The sequence below is a fragment of the Ananas comosus genome, linkage group 16, assembly GCF_001540865.1.
Source record: "Ananas comosus cultivar F153 linkage group 16, ASM154086v1, whole genome shotgun sequence".
Lineage (NCBI taxonomy): Eukaryota > Viridiplantae > Streptophyta > Magnoliopsida > Poales > Bromeliaceae > Ananas > Ananas comosus.
In genome coordinates, this window is record NC_033636.1 from 3,855,556 (window position 1) to 3,877,187 (window position 21,632).

At 38.0% G+C, this 21,632-nt stretch overlaps 1 protein-coding gene across 1 annotated transcript; it reads left to right on the forward strand.

Annotated features, from left to right (window-relative positions):
- Positions 1,348-21,388, forward strand: LOC109722532 (ATP-dependent Clp protease proteolytic subunit 3, chloroplastic). Its single transcript, XM_020250626.1, has 5 exons — positions 1,348-1,720; positions 6,789-6,903; positions 18,881-19,056; positions 20,592-20,687; positions 20,781-21,388. Exons 1-5 carry the CDS (start codon positions 1,406-1,408, stop codon positions 21,072-21,074), a joined length of 996 nt encoding a protein of 331 aa, XP_020106215.1. The 5' UTR covers positions 1,348-1,405; the 3' UTR covers positions 21,075-21,388.

Genomic DNA, 21,632 nt, shown 5'->3' on the forward strand with positions numbered 1-21,632 from the left:
ACCTCGACATCGGGAAATTAGATGCGACGGTCTCCGTCTTCTATTGGATCATATTCGACATGGAGTCAGCGAGTGTCATGGTCTCCATCTGCCATTGACGTTGGAGTTATGCCCGTCGCCCCTTCGACATTTCCTTTAATGTTGGACTCGCTTCCGCCATCAGTTTAGCAAGCGTACTTTAGACTCGTCTATTCTCGTCGTCATGACCCGTCATCATCACAGCACTGCCCAGCATCTACACCGGCCATTGTCGAGGGTGATAGACCAGAGCCAGAGGAGACTCAAGCGATTCCGGAGCATATTGAGGGCATCATTATCGCGGATCTCGATCAGATCGCCGGTATCGAGCTACTTGATGACGTACCTCTTGTTGAGCTTGATGTTGATCGTGGGCGTGCACGCAGACGTGGCCGAGGACGTCGAGGGAGAGGAAGATCGAGGGATTTACATTTATATGATTTAGATCGAACACATTGTATAATATTATATATCTCTTTATTTAGTTCATATTTGTTTGTTGATATTTCTATACTATTGTTTGTATCTTGTTGTTCTTTTTGTTTTGTTGTTTTTCTTGTTGAAATTTTTATTCTCATGAAATTTCTTACTCCAAACTTGTACAAATTGTTGTTAGAAACTTGTTAAAAAAAGGGACTGATATAGTTTGCATTGAAGGCGGTGATCCATTCACCGTCTTCATGAAGACGATGAACAGTTTACCGCCTTCAAAAAGATGGTGAATGGTTCGCCGTCTTATCTGTATTCCAATACCGATCTCCAGGACTTAGAGAAATTTCGAGGGAAATTGGGGAATTTGCACTAAAGGTGGTGAATTATTCACTGCACCGTCTTCACTTGGTATATTACAAAGATGACGAATCGTTCACCGTCTTATCAATGTTCCAACACCGACCTCCAGGACTCAGAGAAATTTCGAGGGAAATTGGGGAATTTGCATTAAAGGTGGTGAATTGTTCACCGCCTTAGTGAAGACGGTGAACCATTCACTGTCTTTACTTGGTATATTACAAAGATGGCAAATCGTTCACCGTCTTATCTGTGTCCCAACACCGACCTGACCTCCAGGACTTAGAGAAAATTTCGGGGGAAATAGGGGGATTTGCACTAAAGGCGGTGAAACCGCCTTCACTTGATATATTACAAAGGCGGTGAATTATTTACAGCCTTATTGAAGACGGTGAACGATTCACTATTTTCAGAAGAAAATTTTGATGTGGCACCCACGTAGCGAAAAGAGGTTTACTCTTTCAAACATAAATTTTAAAGGGTTAGTGCACAAAATACTAATTTTGAAGGGTTATTTTGTAAAAAAGTCCTCTTAACACCGTAGCGACTAGCTCCTGCGGTAACCCGTCCTCAGGCGCAGCAGATACGATCGCAAGAGATGATGGAAACTATCGCTACTTCCTCCTCCAAACTCGTTTGCCCATCATTCCCATCTCTCCTCCCTTCTCACGGCCGCTGCCTTTCCCGTCGGAGCTCCGCCCCTGCCGCCGGCGCCTCTGCCTCTTTCGGGCGGAGGAGGGCCCGCGGCGGCGCCGTGCGGGCGTCGGCGAAGGTGTTGGGCACTCGGAGGACTCTGACGGCGGGATGGGATATGGCGAAGTCGCTGGCCGGGGGTTCTTGGATGCCGAGGTTCGAGGAGCTCGACACCACCAACATGCTCCTCCGCCAGAGGATTGTCTTCTTGGCCTCTCAGGTCGGCTCACCCTAAACTTCACTATTTCATCTTTGTCCGTGCTTATCGTTAGTAATTTGATTTTGCGAGCTGGGGATTTGGCCTATCGCTGAGCTTGGCCTCAAAGATCACGCAATCCTGCTGGTGCGGTAGATTGTTGCTGCCATGTTTACCGGCAATAACGTCCATTTATAAATCGAAAAAGAGAAAAACTAAGTGGAAGAATGCAAAATCGTCCAGCAGCTGTTCCTGCATGTGTGCTGTGGGGATGGTTTTTTATTTTTCTATTTTCCTTTTTGGGGAGCCTTTTGATGGCAGCTGTTTGATGATATGCCCGAGAGAAATGGGGTGTTTGGAATGGGTCGCCCAAGTGTCGTGAGTTCTCATTACGAACTGGATTTAGTGGGAGTTCCTTACGAAAACACTTATGGGGGTGTTTGAAACGTCTAGTATATACATGCCCTTAGTCAAATTACGCTGAGCCTCTGATCGATTGGGACATGTGCATCATTCTTGGCGTTGAGGGAAAGACGATATTCAACAAGTATTTCTGCGAGTTCTTTCTTTTAGAATGGCTTAGCATGCAAGAAAAAAAATGAAAAGCTGAGAGTAGAAATACTTGTTTTGCCAATAACTGTGAGAATGCCAAGGAGATCTATCGCCTAGCTATGGACTTTATTTCTTGTAAAAATATCTTCTCTTGGGATAGATCCCTTTCACAGAAAACCTGTATTAATCTGCTGGTTGTGTTTGAGACAACAAAAAAATTCCTTTCAATGGCAATCCAAACACTAATGGCTATTGTTTCCACTCTCACTAAACTCGACTCATGGTTGAATTGCTCTTACGTCAATCTAAATGAATATAAATGATATACAAGGAACCATAGGGTGGCAATGTGAAAATGCACTAAGGCCGTGCTTAGATGGTGGGATAAGTTATCCAATGATAACTTATTCAGTATAAAGATTTTCTTGTGTTTGAAAGACATAAATTTGACTTTTGCTCCTTGTTGGGCCTTGTTATCTATAATTTGGTAGCAGAACATATTTCACTTACAAGATGATTTATCTTATTCTAAAAAAATGACATGATCGCCGAATATACTATTCCTTTTTAGACATTTGATCACACTCCTAACTTCTAATCACAAAAGAAAATCCTCATATTGAATAGGATGCCACTAGATAACTTCTTCTGACATCCAAACTAGGTGAAAATTTCAAAATATAATATGAGATTATTGCATGTATTTAACTTGTATTTTAAAATATGAAATATATAGAAAGATCTTACATGAGCTGGTGAAGTCTTTGACAAGTTAAATATCCGATATCATGTTTTGTTTAAAAAAATTGAATTCTCTTAGGAGCCGTTTGGTTGGATGTAGTTGCAAAAACAGTGTAGTTAGAAGTATATGCAATTGCAAATACTGCAGTTGTAACTACACCTAGTTTGTTTGGTTTTTATACAGTTGCAACTGCTGCAGTTACGTTTCTTCTGTTTGGTAGGCTACAGTTGAGATTTATATTTATAAACATTGTTACTGTTTAGATAGAAAGGTAAGATTACCTCTTCTTAACATAACATATTTATGAGATCTTTTAAATATTAATTAAGACTTATATAAATATATAAAATTTACGTATTATCAAATTATATATGAATTTAATAAATTTTAAACGCAAACATATTATAAATTTGGTCATAACAAAAATTAAAATATTATTGAACTATAAAACTAAATGTAAATTAATCCATAATAGAGTTAACAAATAAAAATATAAAATAAACCCATGTCTAAGTCCACACATACTTAAAATGCCAAAAATAAAGTTCATATAATATTCTACCTTATTCAACAACTTTTTAAAATGACGGAGACTAAGATATAACCATAAGGCTTTTATTTCTGAAAACAAACTATCATTTTTCTTAACCCTAAGGATTTGGTTCATCCTCATTGGAATAGAATCTTGTTCGCCGAAAGCGTTGCATCCATTTCATGCGCATGTCCAAAGGCTTTGCCATAAAGCATCTAGCTTGCACATCACTGTCCATTAAAAAATCATAAGCATCTTCGAGATGTTCAGTTGAAAATGGTAGTTTCATTACCTCCTAAAATAGCTCATTTGAAAACTGAAGAGATCTAGTTCCTTTTAAGGCCGTTGCGACTTGTCCTACTTGTGTCGCTAATTCACGTATCACTTCAGTTTAACTATCACGTAGTCTTTTCTCACCAATTTTTTTGTTCTTGTGTTTTGAAGAGGTTGATGTAGTTTTCCTAGGAGTAGACGGTAATTGAGAGGATTCTATGAACATTAGTTCATCCAAACCAGCATCACCCTCATTACCTGTATCAATGTTAATAAAAGGACCATCTAAGTTCACATCGAGTGCTTGATTAGTTTGCTTCGTATATTTGCCTGTTGCTTGATCATTGCCACATATCAAAGCCAGCTCATCATAGTCATTGATCGGTTTATTAATATATGGCTCATCTTTTGGATTGGCCTATTGAAAATATTACAGACTAACATGTATTAATTTCACATAGATAGATTAATAGTAAAATAATAGAAAAATACTTGTAGATTACTTTACCTGAATATATGTCTTGTACTCATCTTCTCCGATTATTATTTTTTTCTCTTTCTCATCCCATCCAACATCGCTTTTTTTCCTTGAGTTGTTTGATTTGTGTCCATCTCACTCGTAGTGTTCTCAAATGATTCCTAACATTGCTTTCAGTTGTTTTACAACCAAATTGTTCATTGACAGCTACCACCGTTGCATTGAGAGTTTGAGGCTTAAAGGACTTGTCAATCTTCATTCCTTGTCTAACTTGCTCAGCCATAAATTGAATGAAAAATCTACTCATTATAGAATTCCATTTGAAAGTACTGCTTTTCTTGGAGCTAATATTACTATGTATTTCACTATCCATAACCTATAAAAAAAAGAAAGTGAGATAATAGAAAAGATAAATGTAAAAATTATATCGGATATGTCTTAATATATATCACAAATATTTGATACATAAAAGAAAACACAACATCATAGAATTAAGCAAAATGCAATCACACAAAATAGCACACGGCACACAACTCATATAGAAAATTCGTTCAGGAGTTCTACTTTGCCACATTTCCATCGCTATCCTGTTCCTCTTTTCCTCCCATTTCACGTGCCTCTTCCCTATATTCACGTCGAGATCATAATTGAGATAATTGAGTGGAATGAGATGATTGTGCTAGCCATTCTTTTTCGCTTGGTACTAAATCATCTCCTCCATGAGACATTATATAGTTATGCACAATGCAACAAGCAAGCACTAGATCCACTTGCGTTGAAAAAGGAAAGAATAGCCTGGAGGTTAAAATTTTAAAACGATTTTTTAATGAACCAAATGCACACTCAACTGAGGTTCGTACAGATGAATGTCTATAGTTGAAAAGCTCTTGTGGGTTTGAAGGAGTACGAGCTCCTTATTCTCGTAAATGATATCTAACACTTCGATAAGGTGATATAAATCCAGGTCTAGTTGAATAGCCTGCGTCAACCAGATAATATTTTCCTACAAGATAAACAGAATAAAACTTTTGTATCATTATTAAATTTGAAACTTTTGCTATTATAAATATTTTATATAATATTTAGTTTACCTTGAGGAACCCTAAGACCACTAGGTCTTTCAATAGCATCACGTAAGACAAGCGCGTCATGTGCCGATCCCTCCCATCTAGCTAAGACGTATGTAAAGTGCAAGTCAAAGTTTATCGCCACTAATACATTTTGTGTAGGGTAAGATTTTCTGCCACGAAATGCCCCAACTTGATAATGGAACTGATGCATGTATGTGCGTACCGTCGAGTGATCTTATACAATCCTACCATAATCATTCATATAATATTAACAATAATTTTGATGTGAACTTTAACAAAATCATAGTATTTTATATTTTAGGAGAGAATTTACCTTGAAAAATGGCATAAACTTATGGTTCGATGCAATTCGTTGATGCACTATTATGCTTGGTGGTCTTATTAAGTCATTGCGAAGCTCACCAATTGCATGTAAAACTTGATTGAAATAGCGGCTTACTGTTTCACCAGAACGAGTAAAATTATGCCCAACTACTCTATTCCTAACATTATGTCCAATTGTTTGGAGAAACTTTGCAAGTTGCTCTTCCACGCAAACATTGAGAGTGTCAGTAAGCAGTCCTCGCTGACGTAAAATTTCGGATAGTCGAAAAAAAAGATCTCTCCTCATTCGAACCATATTTAGACATGCAACATCGGATCCATATAATAATCACTCTATATAAATGCTTTGTTCTGATTCTCTGTTAGCCACAAGCTCTCTAATAATATTTAAACGATGCCTATACCAAATTCAAACCGTATAGGCTACTGCAACCACAACTTGTGCTGCGGCTTCAACACCGTCGTTGAAGAAAAAATTTTCATCGGCCATCTATAATTAACAATAGATAAAAATAAAATAAAAAAACCTCATAATACAATTCAATGTATTAAGACAACCCAAAATACATATCATCAATGTATGTAGCATCAAAACGCAACATTAATTATAAAAAACCATATTAAAAAAAACAAAGCATGTATAATAAAATAACTATATCAATTACCAACATCACATGACTAGAGAGAGTGTGATGACTATTTCTGTGTGAAAGAGAGAGTGAGAGAGAGAGACGCACCACCCTCGATGCAGGAAGACGGGAGCTATGGAAACAGTGGCGGCCACAAACCTTAGGACCTATTGTGAATAGATATTTTTGGAAAAAAATAAAGAAGCAAATAAAAAAATCACATTTTTTTAAATGGGTGAGCCGATTAGGGCCCAACTGCTGCAGTTGGGTCCGTTTATGCAGATGCAACTACAGCAGTTGAGCCTAACTGCACCAAACCAAAGAAAAGATTAATTGATGCATGCATTTCCAACTGCATTGCAGTTGGAAATGTATGCAACCAAACAACCCCTTAATGTAGTCTATGCGTCTGTCCTGTTAGACTTAAATACTAATCCTGATCATTTTTCCTATTTTTGAAATGGTGAACAGGTGGATACGATGACAGCTGATCTTATTATTAGCCAGCTCTTATTTTTAGATGCGGAAGATCAGGAGAAGGATATCAAGTTGTTCATTAATTCACCGGGTGGCTCAGTTACTGCTGGTACTTTTGTTGCTTATAAGAAATCAAACCAAAACATTTTCCTAATTGTTTTCTTCTTATTTTGTATGAATATCATTATTTTGCAGTACTTAGTTGCTTAATCTGCACTTAAAGAAAAGTTTTTGTGTGGGGTGCTAGGTGTCTATTATTTGCTACATAAAGAATACTTTTAGCAAGGGAATGTGTAGATGCCTTTGAATTGTGGAATGGTTTTAGCTCTTATCTGTTGTAGCTTAAATAAAATCTTTAAGGCCTCATCTAACAGAGTTGCTGTTTTCCTGTTTTTCCTAAATAGAATTTTCTATACGAATTAGTGTAGTGCAATCATTACATCCAAGGTGTTTATTTACCCACAAAAAAAAACTTGAGGAAAGTCTTTGTCATGCCCCGGGACCGATACCGATTTGGGCCGGCCCGAGCACGTCGAACAGACGCCGAACGGACAGAGTTTTCCCTATCCGCCCAAGGCTCATCACTTGTACATTTTCAAACAAGAAGTGCACTAGCGGAAACATACACAAACGGCTTACACGAGGGTAAGCAATAGCCATGAGTGAAAGAAAGGGAACTAAACATCTACACAAGTACTATGATTCTCTTTTGATCACATACATTGCATTTTATCCAACTTGTACATTTATAAGGCCTTTACATTTCATTACATCACTTGCATCATTTCTTTTTACATCACAATGCCTCAAAATAAACTTTACAATCTTTTCTTTCTTTGCTTGATACATCAACATCTTAAATCATCAAATACAAAAGATGAAATAAGGGTATGCTACTACAAAATGTATAAAACCCGACTCGGGTAGTCACTGTCTACCGCGCGATACCTTTATCGCGGTCGCTCGCCGGCTCGCTTGATCCCGGCTGTGGAATAGTGGGGTGAGAACAACAACAAAGTTTCCAGTGGGTTCGGCCCCAATCTCATCGACTTTCCCACTAGGACTAACTCAGGCATAATAGAAAGGATAAGCAGAATAGTAACCAAACTATAATCATGATGCTAATATGTCTGAACAATAAAGCAAGAAATATGCTCAATGTAAATCATGCAAGTATGCAAGTTTTTTGTTCTTTACTCTTTATTCTTTAATCTTTGTTCTTGTTCTTTAATCTCACGGCTAACTCGGGGGTTTCGCCACATTAACTTGCCCACATTAAGTCTATCATCGCGGTCCCTCAGCTGCCTCCCGCTAAGACCGTCCTCGGGTTTACTCCAACCCGTAATGCAAAACTCCGGAGCGCATTGCTCGAGGGGGAGCGACCGCCCTCGAGCACGGAACTCATAGCAAGTATGATCAATCCTTAACTCTAAGGATAAATAGTTCAATCATTGTCTTTACACTAACTCTAGTGTTCTTTACATCACTTTATTTTGCTAACTCTAGCAATCATTGTTCTTTAACTTTACTCGTTCTTTATGCCACTTTCATTTTCTTCACTTGTCTCTAATCATTATCATTGTTCTTTGCGTCACATTTTTCTTGGATGCCACACACTAACTCTAGTGTCACATTACTTTACATTATCGAATGCTACTCGATCTATGTTTTATTGTGTCATTTTGTTCTTTCCTTTCATTGGGTGCTCACATTATATCTCATGCATACATATAGGATTAAATAGGTTCTCAAACATTTCAAATAGCACGTGTACTCACATCATGCAACATTCACATATATAACATCACATCTACCCTATAATGCATGCAACAATATAAACATATGCTCAATTGAATGACACATTAGGTATAGAAGGAGTTCCAACGAGTTTGGATAGCACCACCCACCTCGCAGGCGTACTAGGATGCTACAATGATTTTCTTGGGATTTTTAGACTCCTAGTTCGTCACCTGGGCAAAACGAAGCCCTATTAGGCCATTTTGCTCATATCTTTACATTGGCTTTTCGTAACGTTAATCCGAGTGCACCAACGCGTCGGAAATACCCCCAATTAGGTTTCTAGAGGGTCAATTTCACTTTGAAATCCTCCCAAGCAAAAGTCCCAAATTTGGGTGCCCTAGCTCAGCCCACATCAAAACCTAGGGTTTGATCTCTTAGAGAAGCAAAAGTAAGCTTCAAATCATGTAAAGGTTCCATTTGAACCATTCTTAGCTCAATCAAAATCCATTTTAGGGTTTCACCATGAGAGGGGTTGAAGCTTACCTTCAAGCTTCACCACCTCCACCCAATCCATTGTTTGATCTCTAAAAGAAGCAAAAGATAGCTCCAAATACTCTAAAGGTTCTATAAAAACCATTCTTAGCTTAATCCAAACCCTAGTTTGGGTTCTACCATGAATAGGGTTCAAGCTTACCTCTAAGCTTGCTCCTATGTTGCTCCAAAGAGGAAGAAGAGGAGGTAGCTTCACTCTTTAGCTTCTTCTTTACCTTCTTTCTCCTTTTTTTCTTCTTCTTTTCCTTTTTCTTTTCTTTCTTTTCTTTGTCTTCTTCTTCTCCTTCTTGTCTTCTAGAGAGAGAAGGAGAGGTGAGAGGGTGTGAGAGGGAGAGAATGAGAGAAATATCTCGTATCCCCTCTCATTTCACTCTATGGGTTGCATAATTGCAATTAGGTCCCTCAGCTTTTATTTTATTAAACTGCTTGAACTGGGCAGTTTTCGGGTTCGGGGATCGGTCTCCCAGACTTGGGACCGGTCCCAGAGAGCTCTCTCGCAGCACAGCGGGGGCTTTCGCACGAGGCAACTGGTCTCTCCCAGGGAGACCGGTCTCTCCCCGCAGAGACCGGTTCCCGAGGGCTAGTTTTCTGGGATTTAGCCGATTTTCAGCCTTTCTCATTTCTCACGCGTTCGGGGACCGGTCTCTCCCACCAGGGACCGGTCCCCGAGAGCTCAAAAACTGCAGTTTGCAGATTTTTGATTCTTTAGCTCTTGAAAACCTCCCACAATGCAGTTTTCTGTCTCGAATCTGTTTATTTCCTCCCGTTTACTACTCCATTCGGGGTGGATCGGGGCGGGAGCTCCACCAACCCGGATCCATTTGCATCCCTAATCCTGCCTTGCTTCTTATGCTTTCCATATGTGCCTTGATTTTGGACTGCCAAGGCATTTTAGTAGCCTTGGCCCGATGTGCAAGTACAACCATTTTTGAACTGCCAAGGCACTTTAGTGTTAGTTATGGAAAACCCTAGGATCCATCTAGAACGTATCTAATACCTAGAGGGAGGTGAATAGGTATGATGTCCAAACAACAAATCTCAATGCAATAAAAATAAATGCAGAAACTAAAAACCAGCACATCGAGATTTACATAGGAAAACTCCAACTTGGAGAAAAACTTATGGGACCAACATGCGAAAAATAATCCACTAAAAATAAAAGATTATAAGGTGATTACCGACTCCACGAACTTAACCCCTCTTTTATCTCCTACGGATCTCGCGCATGCCGCTAGGTTGTCCACGCCCCACGTCCGAATCCACGGACGCCACTCGAATCCTCGAGCACTCACGATTCGAATCCACGAATCGCCTTAATCATGTCGAATCCACGACGCCACTCACAAAGAGAAAAGTAACGTTTCTATAGTGATCTTTGCTTAGAGTATTGTTAAAGAGCCAGAGAAAAAAGTCTCTAAGCAAGTTGTAGATCAATTCGACATATACATATTGAATTACACAATCTCTAATTGACCTAAAGAGGCTAATTTGATGAAGAATGATTAAGAACGAAAAACCTAGCCTCTAGGGTTGCTCTCTTGTGAATTTTGAGTGCTTCAACGTTATAGAGAATCCTAACATTGCATTTATAGACTTTAGAATCAATTAGAGTCAAATTAGAGTAGAATTAGGAAATCTGCACATTGAATACTGGTACTCAGATGTTGGTACCACTATGCCATGACGCAACAGAAATTTTCTAACCCGGAGTACCGGTAATCAGGCGATGCAGTACTGGTAGAATAGAAAAAGAATAGAAAAAAGGGAGAAGTTTCTTTAATAATGGTCTTTCAAATTATTAAGAGAAGAGAAATGTTGGAAATCCCCAATTCTTTCCATATGGCTCAAGAGGAACATGAGTAGGAATCTATCCGAAACAACTATCTTGTTATATGAAGTGGGTTGAACATTGTCACAGATTTGGATATATAGAAATTTGAGATGAGGAAGAAGAAGAGTATTAAGGTTTGTGTCCTAAGTATAAGAATTATCAAGGGCTGCTTGTTACGTCCTTCTTGTTATGCAAGAAGCTGTGTAGAAAAATGATGCTAGATGTATCAGAGGCAGACCTATAAGGCTAGCAATTATGTGAAGAGTGACAATGAAGGATTTCCCAAAAACAATAGTTTGGAAGGTAGGAAATGAGTGATCAACTGACTGCACATTAGCATAGAAATGCTGAACAATGTAAGTGCTGGCAGCTCACCCAAAATTTTCTAAGCACAAAAGATTTAAATCCTGAAGAATCTTACATGCTTTAGGCATGCGTTGCTTTAGATGAGAGCCAATAAAGCCTCTTTCAAGATGAATTGTCGTTTTTAATGGTTTCATTGCCATTTTTTATAATTATATAGATTCACACATATTGCACTTCTAAGCATCTAGGATTTCTGGCATATATTATTTACAAGCCCTAACACCTCTTTTCTTTATGAATCTATAGAGTATATTTTTTGGATTTTATCTAGTATTGTCTCATTGAAGGAGTTTTCAGGTTTCACAATTTCGTTTGAGGAAAGGTTTTCTTTGGATTTGATTTTTTACATGCTCCTTATGCTAGATAATTTGTACTAAATATTATATAAAAAATAAATAAATAACTCAAAAATCAAAATTTTGGGTTCTCTGACAACGCCTGAAAGGTTCATTTGAATTTTTGTTGTGTTTCTTATAGAACATGGGGACAAATGTGTAGCTCATAAACAAAAGAAACTAATGCCTTCTATGTCCATTTTTTTTATTTTTTTTTAATATTTTTTTTATCTTCTATGCCTACTGGTAGGGCAACTCGATTTAAGGATCCTATTTTAAAGCAGAAGGTAAAATACATTAGAAACCAATGTGGATAGTGAAAAATTCTGATGATTATGGACCTTTTAAGTCTCCCTCTCATTCCTTCCATTTCTCTACTTGATCATACCTCCGATTAACAGCAGGCAACTCTCTCATTTCACTTGAACTCTTCTCTTTTAGTGCTAAAGATAGCTATTTGTCTTTTTTGTCTAAAAGGCCTATTCGTTTTGAGAGAGGCTATATTGACTCTCACCTAAATCAATGAGTGCCACATGATTCTTCAAGATGTAAATCTTGTACTTACAAAATTTTTGGGCAATTGCTGACATTGTTCAACATTTTTATACTAATGTGCAATCAATTTATTACTTTGGGTTGTCACTCACATTATTGTCAGACTCGTAGGTCTATCTTGTGATATATCTTGTTTCTTTTTCTTAGATAGCTCCTTGTGTAACGAAGAGGATGTAACCATCATAGTCTTTGATGATTCTTATATTTGGACACATACCTTAATGTCAATCTCAGAGTTCTTCCTATCCTAATTTGTCACAATCTTCGATCCAATTTATATAACAAGATAGTTTCTTTGCATAGATTCCTGCTCATGTATCTCTGAAACCCTCTCGATAGAGTTGGGAGATAGAGTTGGGGATTCTAACATCTATCTTTAATAATTTTGAACACCATTGTTGAAGAAATTTCTCATACCTCAACTCGCCACATACTTTCTTTTCCTGTGCTTATTTTTAGACTTTGTTGCTTCTTTAGATCTTCTTTGCTTTCTAATTCTCCTTCTAGTGTGGCTAGACTTTCTACACTTTCATTAAGCCTCCTATCCTTAGAACAAAAGCTCTCCATATTATCTTACAAATTGGATGATTTTATTCGGTTCACTACTTCCTCTCTCTTTTACTTTTGAGATTGATTCCTGTGTGAAGGATGTGGCCTCTTTGATAGCTGGGGTTGACACTGAATAAAACCTCTTTTACTTTAATTGATGATATGCCGACCAGTGTCTAAATGAGCTACTTTCTTCAAAGGAGGCAGATATGTTGATGAAGATGATGACAACCAACTCATTTTGGGATAAAACTAGTTGGTTCTTCTTGGAAGAACTCCAAGAAGTTTACACCTTTATATGTTACTAGTTTTGACTCTACTTTGAAAAATTGATCACTGTTGACTTTTTATTCTGGGTTGGTAATAATTGTTCAATCTTATTGTTGAACTTCATATTCTAATTGTAGCATATTGAGCTTTTGCAAATTAGCGAAGTTCCAGTACAAAATAATATTTGATACCATTTAGAAGGTTTGAAGGAGTGTAAGATGTTTTGGACTTGATTCGGATTGACACTAGTGTGGAATGGAGAGTGTGGAAGAGTTTGGATTTGAAACCTATAAAATCCAGACTTTTGGACGCCCGGAAGATCTTTCGGGCACCCGAAATCGTTCAAGTCCCTTGCATTGAGTGGTCGTTTCTTTCTAACGCTCTCACAGAGTTTGGCCAGCTTGAAGCTTTAATGTTTCGGACACTTGGTATGTCTGCGAGCGTCCATCAGATGGGTTTGTGGGCACTTGGACTATTTCCCAATGCTTTTCCCTGGAGCTTGGTTACCATTTATGAAGAATTCTCGGATGCCCGAAAGTTCTCGCGAGTGCCCGAAAGTCTATTAACTTTGTGCGGGCTGATTTGGGTTATTGTTGAAAATTCTGTTTATTGGGTGGGCTGGTTGTTATTGTTGCAACACTATTAACAGCCTATTGAGCCTCTCTTTCACTTCTCCATCAAAAAGGAAACGCTCTAAACCCTTTCTCCTCCATGTTCTCCTACATTCTTTCTTTTTCTTCCTCCACAAGCTCTCGTCCTCTACCTCATTTTCCTCCTCTAAAAGGCTATTTCCTCCATCAAGCTTGGAGTTGGAGTTGGAGCTAGAGCTTGGGTAGAGGACTTTCCGAAGGCGTTAATCCTTCAACGTTGATGTGTAGATCTAGAAGCTAGGCTGGATAGAGGTAAATTCTTGTGATTTTAGCTTTTACTATGTGGATTTTTGGGGTATTTTTGGAGATTTTGAAAGAATGGTGAGTTTATGGTTAAGATTGGGGATTTTTGATTTTGGGTCTTTTAGATGAAATTGATAGGTGCGAACCCCTTATGTAGGTTGGATTAGAGAACTAGACAACTTCGAACGAGTTTATGATAGGAATTCGCCGACCTATGCTGGGTGCAACTTAACCAAAATCTGTGATCTTCTATGTCTTCTAGTTCTTCTTTTGAGCATAATCTCTTGTAAATTATGAAATTGAACTCATAATTGTTGATATGTATGTTTAGATTCTTCCAATATACATGCTTGTAGTATATTCTCATAATTGCTTCTCGGAGGTCTACGTATTAGCATATATTGTTCTTCTTATTCTTTTCTTGGTCGTAGCATGTTAAGAGACTTAACTTGCTTTGAACTTCATTACTTGGACATACAACATCCTTATGTATGTTAGTTGAGATCACAACATGTGAACATGACACATTGAGACATTGTGATACTTGAGTATTCCTATATATGACCCTCTTATTGAAATCTTGAGATGAGTATGTTGTTATTAACATATCATTGAGCATGTGAATGAGACTAGACCATGTACGAGCCGAATTGAGCTCAATTAGCATTTGCTCATAGAGGTCGCAGCCCCACGGGTCTAGGCCTTTCAGAAGTGTAGTCAAGTAGGTACGCTCGCTCTTTCTTTTTGACTACCGATGAGGCGGTGGGTATGAGGCACGACTCTGTAATGGAGTGCCGGACACGATGCATGAAGCGCGACGCAAGCTAGGACCGGATCTTGAGTCAGTCCTAAGAGATTGGGTAGATTGTTGTAGCATTCAATTCGGGAACTTGATGCATAATAGAACTAATTGGATACATTCCTTTCATACTTTATGTATTCCAGAGGTGTAATAGTTGCATCATCTTTAGTTTTGTTGTTTTCCTATTGCAATTATTTACTTTATGCTACTTACAATTTTATGCCTCAATTGGCCTTGTGGTGTAGAGAGCCTCTCTTACCGGCGGTACCCACTGAGAACTATTCTATATAGTTCTCGCACCCATTTGTTTGATATTTTTTGTTTCAAGAGCCATCGTTGGTGGCAGTACCCCAGGATCCCGAGAAAGGGATTGCGTGATAGTTAGAGCCTTTTCGCCCCATTTTGGATAGTAACAGCGGTTTATGCCCTTACATACAAATTAGTGAAATTTAGGAAAAAGGGTAATGTATTTATTTTAGGTTTTGAAATGAACTTACATAGTAATGTATAGAATAGTGCTATATATCTCTCTTGGAAGACCATATATCAAATTATGCGATGTAATATTTGATCATAACCTTTGTATACCCATCAACTTGTATTCCTTTTTTATGCAATGTAGTATAAAGGTAGTTTATATGGGTTGATTGTAATGCTTCTTGTGTATTAAAGTGCCCTTGTACATGCGAGGATCTATGCACGTGCTCGAGGAGGCTTCCTCTGTAGCCTGGAGCATGATATATTAAGTTGGTATCAGAGCGTATGAATATTAGGTGGAATTGGGGAACCCTAGGATTTATGTTGGCCGTAAGGACTAGGAACGTGAGTGATGGGGTTTCGTGTGACACTTGACAAAAGTTGAGTAAGTGGGTTCAGTTAATGTATTCACTAGTTATTGGAGATTGATAGAAGTGTCGCATCTTTCTTTCTTATGATGACACGATGGCGGCTAGCAACGTGGTGTTGAAAGTAGGAAAGAAACACCTTTCAATAATTTCCGTTTGATTGGCTTGAGTTTTTATTTTACGTGTGAGGTTAGTTTGGCTTGTGGGTCATTTAATTGGCCAATAATGTGTGTTTTGGGTAGTAGCGATGGCACCATGCAAGCGACCTCTGACAAGCAACATCGTTGGAAACTTCCGAATCGTCTGAATCTAGGACGGTTCGGAGCTCCGCGACCAACTAGTTGATTGGTTGGAATAGTTGGAAGGCAAGCGGAAGTGCCACAACAACAAGCAGAATTGCACGTCGATAGGATGAAAGAATGAAATGGCTTGAGGAGCTACTTATTCAGCAAGTGACGGCAGGGTGCGCTACTTAGAATCCATCTCCTCCACTTGTGGAGACCCAGAATGTTGTGTAAGGAGTTACTAGGGCGAATCAATGCACACCGCTCGAGTTGTCTAACCCGACTTCAAGCACAGGTCTTAGAGGAGAGATTAGAGGAACAACATATTTTGTTCAAATATGTTGGATAGTGGTAACAACATGTTTATTTGTTATTTAGACTTCTGAGGAACAACATGTTTATTTAGACTTTTGACATGTTTTGTGAAGTCTAGTTTAGAAAATGCGTGACACTCTGTCTTAAGAGTCTTTGGTGTATCTCAAGCTTCTATTTCCTAAAACCAGAAGACTCTGTACAAAGATAGAGATGACCTCACACTGGAGTCCATATTAGGTACAAAGACGCATGCACGTTCGTAATAACTCACTTTTTGTATGCACTAATTTAGTGTATACGTTGTAAACTGACTAAAAAAAATGTGTTTTCTACAGTTTGTAAATAACACACTATTCTGGACTATTTTGGAAGAAATTGTATAATTACTATAAAATTGTTTCAACTTTCTTTAAGCAACTTTTGTAAAAGGTGGATCAGTTGCACTGCATGTGTCTATTTTCTTGACTGACCTATTTGTGCCCTAGTATACAAGAGCTCGCTTCTTTAGGGCGAGGCAGTGCTATTTATTGTTGTTTTGAGGGATTTTTTTCTTTCTAAAACCAATACTTTCCTCTTCCAAATGGCTCAGCTTACTAGAGAAGGAAACCCTAGCTCATATACTCGTAGATTTTTTAGGTTTCCTTTCTAAACACCCATCCTGTGATGCCCCACTTCCCCGGGGTCATCCATCCTAGGACTACTATAGTTCTAGCATGCTTAACTCTGTTAACCTTTTGGCTTTTGGGTTTAGTCACCGCCCAAAATGCTATAACCAGGTTAAGAGTTTTTAACCCTATTATATCTTGTATACAGGACTATTTTGGGTCTCACATTCTCCCCTCTTTAAGCCCTAACGTTCTCGTCATACTCAGACTCGCAAGTATCAAACAATGGGAGACTTATCTCGCTAGCCTTTACCGACCTTGTGGGGGAGCCGCGCTCTATCCACAACAGTCATTAGCATGAGAGTCTCGCTTTTTTCGCTATATAACCTGGTTCAGCCAAGACTCGTCTCACACTTTCGGCTAGTAATTGGCTTTGATAATAGCTGTGATGCCCCACTTCCTAGGCGGTCACCTATCCTAGGACTACTCTAGTCCTAGCACGCTTAACTCTCTTAACTTCTTGGACCTAGTCATCACCCAAAATGTTATAGCCGGGTTAAGAGTTTTTAGCCCTATCATATCTTATATATAGAACTATCTGGGGTCTCTCACACATCCTACATTTGTAGTCATTTAGGTATATTTCCGGATAAATTGGGTATCATCTTACTTCATTCTCTTCTATCATTGCCATGGATTTGGGTGCTTGAATTCTCGTGGAGGTGGGCGGCCATAGATATGACAAGCCTGTGGATGCGAGTGAGGCTTTGGACAAGGTCGAGGCTGGATAGCATCTGACTTCACTTCAAAGAGCCATGGAGGAGACGACGGTGTGTGGATGCAAGTGTCTTATGTCCATAGGGCGAGGGTGACTTTTGTATAGATGTCTTACCACCTCTTGTAACTCTATTCTTGCTAAGTGTTGTCCTTAGTGATCCCATGGTTTTTTACCTATAGATAGGAATATTTCACATAAAATCCTATGCCTTCTTTACTGTTTTTTACTAATGTATCTTTGGCTGTGATTTGGGCTTTCGCAAGTGGTTGATGTTTTTGTGTGCATTGGCTAGTGGTCTATTTTGAACAGTTGATTATTTGGTGTTTTCCTTCACCTGCTTCAATCTTTTTGAAACTGTATTCAAAATTTCAAATTGTTTGTTGAATTGCCCAAGATGACTATTTTTATTCTAAAACACCTATGCACCCCTCTAGGTGTTATTTTGCCACTTGATCTTGACAACAAGATAGATCCTGCAGCGTGTCTAGACTTAACAAAAGGTCCACACAACAATATTTGCTATTATTCAACCTAAATATGCCAAAAGATTATTTGTGTTTGTTCCATTTGAATGCAATGGTAGAACTTAGTTTTGTAGCTCATTTTCATAATGGTATGAGGCATGCTTATGGGGGACTTTTTTTCATTTTAATCCTATAATAATTTCTAAATTGCCAAATAACCCTTCCAAAATTTTATTTAGCCAACTAACCTAAGGAACACGGTGAATTGTTCACCTCCTTTAGAAACCGGTGAATGATTTACCGTTTTCATATTGTTATCATTTTTTAAAAGTTGTGAGGATTTTTATGAGGTTGTTAAGATTGTAAGAGGATTACTAGAGCTTTTATTTGATGGTTAAAATTGTACGGATAGGTTGTTAGGATATTTTAGGTTGTTAGGATTATATGTGATTTGTTGAAATCTTTATGCGGTTGTTAAAATTACATATGAAAAATAGAAAGAAAAGGTAAATCATTCACCGGTTTCTTCTTTAAGGGAAAGATGGTGGATCGTTTACCGTTTTCTAAATTGCATTAAAGGCGGTAAATGATTTACCGTCTTCCAATTATTTTTCCAACCCACTACGTAGTTGGACAAAATAAGGTTATTTGGCCAATTATATATTTTTAAAGGGTTAAATGAAAAAAAGTCCCTTATGGGAGTTGTGTCATTCTTGTGAGTTGTGTCGAGTAACTCGAGTTCAGATATGTATTTTTACTAATATTTAGATATTTAGATAATTAGATGTTAAATACATGAAATGTGAGTTTTGTCTGCGAAGCAGGAAATTTCCTTTATGTTTTCCCCTTGTGGAATGTTAGTATTGTAATATTGTTTCCTTCTCTTAATTGGCTATGTGCAGGAATGGGGATATATGATGCCATGAAATTATGCAAGGCTGATGTCTCCACTGTTTGTTTGGGTCTTGCGGCATCTATGGGTGCATTCCTTCTTGCTTCTGGAACAAAAGGGAAGAGATTTTGCATGCCCAATGCCAGAGTCATGATCCATCAACCTCTAGGAACTGCAGGAGGGAAAGTGAGTACTTTTTGTTGGTCCATACTTAGCAATTGTCTGTTGATATGGATAAGTAAGCAAACGTGTGGCAATTCTACAATTACCACTACTGCGTGTATTGTATATTTCTTGTTAGAGTGAATGCTTCTTGTTACCTTACATCTTGTGAGAGTGAATGCTTGTTGGTAATTTTAGATTTCATTGTTGCAATATTATGGATGTTAATTTTGACCGGTTACAGAATTATTCACTATAATGCATTTTTTGTTGAGTTGTTTTGAGCTTCTTATAGCATATTTGAATTGTTAAGAAAATGAGATGAATGAGGTTAAGGAAATGCTGTTCATTGTTGAGTACAGATTTGTCATAGCATGTTAAGTATGAAGCTATATAGGCGCTCATACCAAGTCTATCATAGTTAAAACAGAAAGTTTAGCTTGCGAGTAATGTGAGGAACTAATTCTAATGTGAGAGCTTTGGTATAGAAGTGCAAATTCAAGGTAATTTCTGAGCAAGGAAAAATTGTTTCACTGATGTGCCAACGAGGATATATATATATATATATATATATATATATATATATGACAATTATGTGAATACTTTGAGAAATTTTCAAATTGATTATTTTGTTTCTTTTTTGACATCGATGATCTTAATAATAAGCATTTGAAACAAATCAGAGAAGTTCTAAAAGAAAACCTACAAAATAGAATTGCCACGTTGAGCGGCAGAAAATTTGTAGACACTCAACTAAAGAATCCCATGTTTTTAGTGAATACTGACAGTGGAACAATAGAAGCAATATGACATGCCTTTGTTTGGCTTATTCAGGGTGCTGTTTGCTGCAAACAAAAGTTTCGTGTGCAGCAAACAACAACATGGAAAATTTTGCCACGCAACCTCCATATTGATGAAACCTTGCAATAAATAGGGAGATATGCGACTTGCATATTGGAAGATATCATCAGGTAAAGTCACATTAAGATACAGATACAACAAACAAAAGTCAAACTAACTTCAGGTAACTGAACATAAAGAATACTGAACCTCTGGCAGAAATACTCTGTTAACAAAATAGCAGTTATCTTCTGCTTTCCCAAACAAAAGAAGGTAAAACTTAAATCTTTCCTTCTTTAACCCAAAAAAGCCGGGAAGAAACAGTTTTATGTTGAAGTCAGTCAACAGAATCCACGTGCTTCGTCACATTTAGTATAATATTGCAGGCAGTTATCCAATCTCTAAAAGCAGATAAGCTATTGTGTAAAACTTTGAAAGGATTTGCATGTTTCATTTCTGTTCACTATTTATCCTTTTGATGTTAAGTAGTCTCTGCGTCTCTGTCTTCTCAGGTAGAGCATCCTCATGATCTAGAATGAAGTCTTTTTCCTATCGGAAATTCTCTTCCTCTTGACAAACTTTCCGCTTCCATTTTACTAGTGGTTGGCTTGTTAATATACTAGGCAGTAGAAGTATTTCTATTTTTTTTTTTTCATTATTGATGAGGCTGGAGAAAATGGCTAGGTGCTCATTCTATACCTTATACTTTGTTTCCACAGACAACAGAAATGGGATTACAGATTAGAGAAATGATGTATCATAGGGTGAAGATGAACAAGATACTCTCAAGAATCACAGGGAAATCCGAGCAGCAGGTGAGCTTACATTACTGAAGCTCATTCATATTGTTATTGGCTCTCATATAAAAATAAGATCCTACATGTATTTGTGTTTTTTCTTTCCCTCAGATCGAAGCAGACACAGACCGTGACAACTTCATGAATCCTTGGGAAGCGAAGGAGTACGGGTTGGTTGATGCCGTCATAGATGATGGGAAACCTGGCTTGGTTGCACCGATCGCGGATTCCACCCCTCCTCCGAAAACACGTGTGTGGGACTTCTGGAAGATTGAAGGAAGCCGAAAAGCCAAGCAAAACCTACCTTCGGAGCAGAAGCTTTTCCAAGATGGATATCAGGGTGGGAAAGGAGGCGATGAGGAGAAAGGCGAAGAAAAGCCTAAGGAGGCAACAACATCAGTATAAGTTGACGACATCAGCATGACTACTAATCTTCTGCAAGTGATTTAGTTGTCATACTGAAACCATCAATTGAAATTTCACCTGGTGAAGACATGTAGATTAGGGAACTATCAAACATACCCATCGCTTGTATAATGTGTTGAATTTTTAGGATAAGTTTTTCATGCATTATCACCTTGAGGTTTCATTTTTCAACCTATATTATTAGTTTGCATGGATTAATTGTAGTGTTTTTTGTTTCACTACGGTTTGTCGGTGTAAAGTAAACTAAGATTGCGGTATTATTTTGTGGCTTTGAAAGAGTATTCTGTCCCTCATTTTTGACCTTGAGACCGCATTTTGTCTGATTTCCTACCACACGTAGCAAACGATGCTTGATATTCAGATGGTTTTAAAAATTTGCAATCACAACAATAGCATGTGGATCTTTCAATTTTTTTTTTTTTTTTTTGAGAGATAGGTATCATGCTATCCGCTTCGTTTATTTTGTTTAGAAATAAATTTAGCTAGAATGTGAATCAACTAGGATTCGAATTTAGGACCTCGGGTATCAATCGTCAA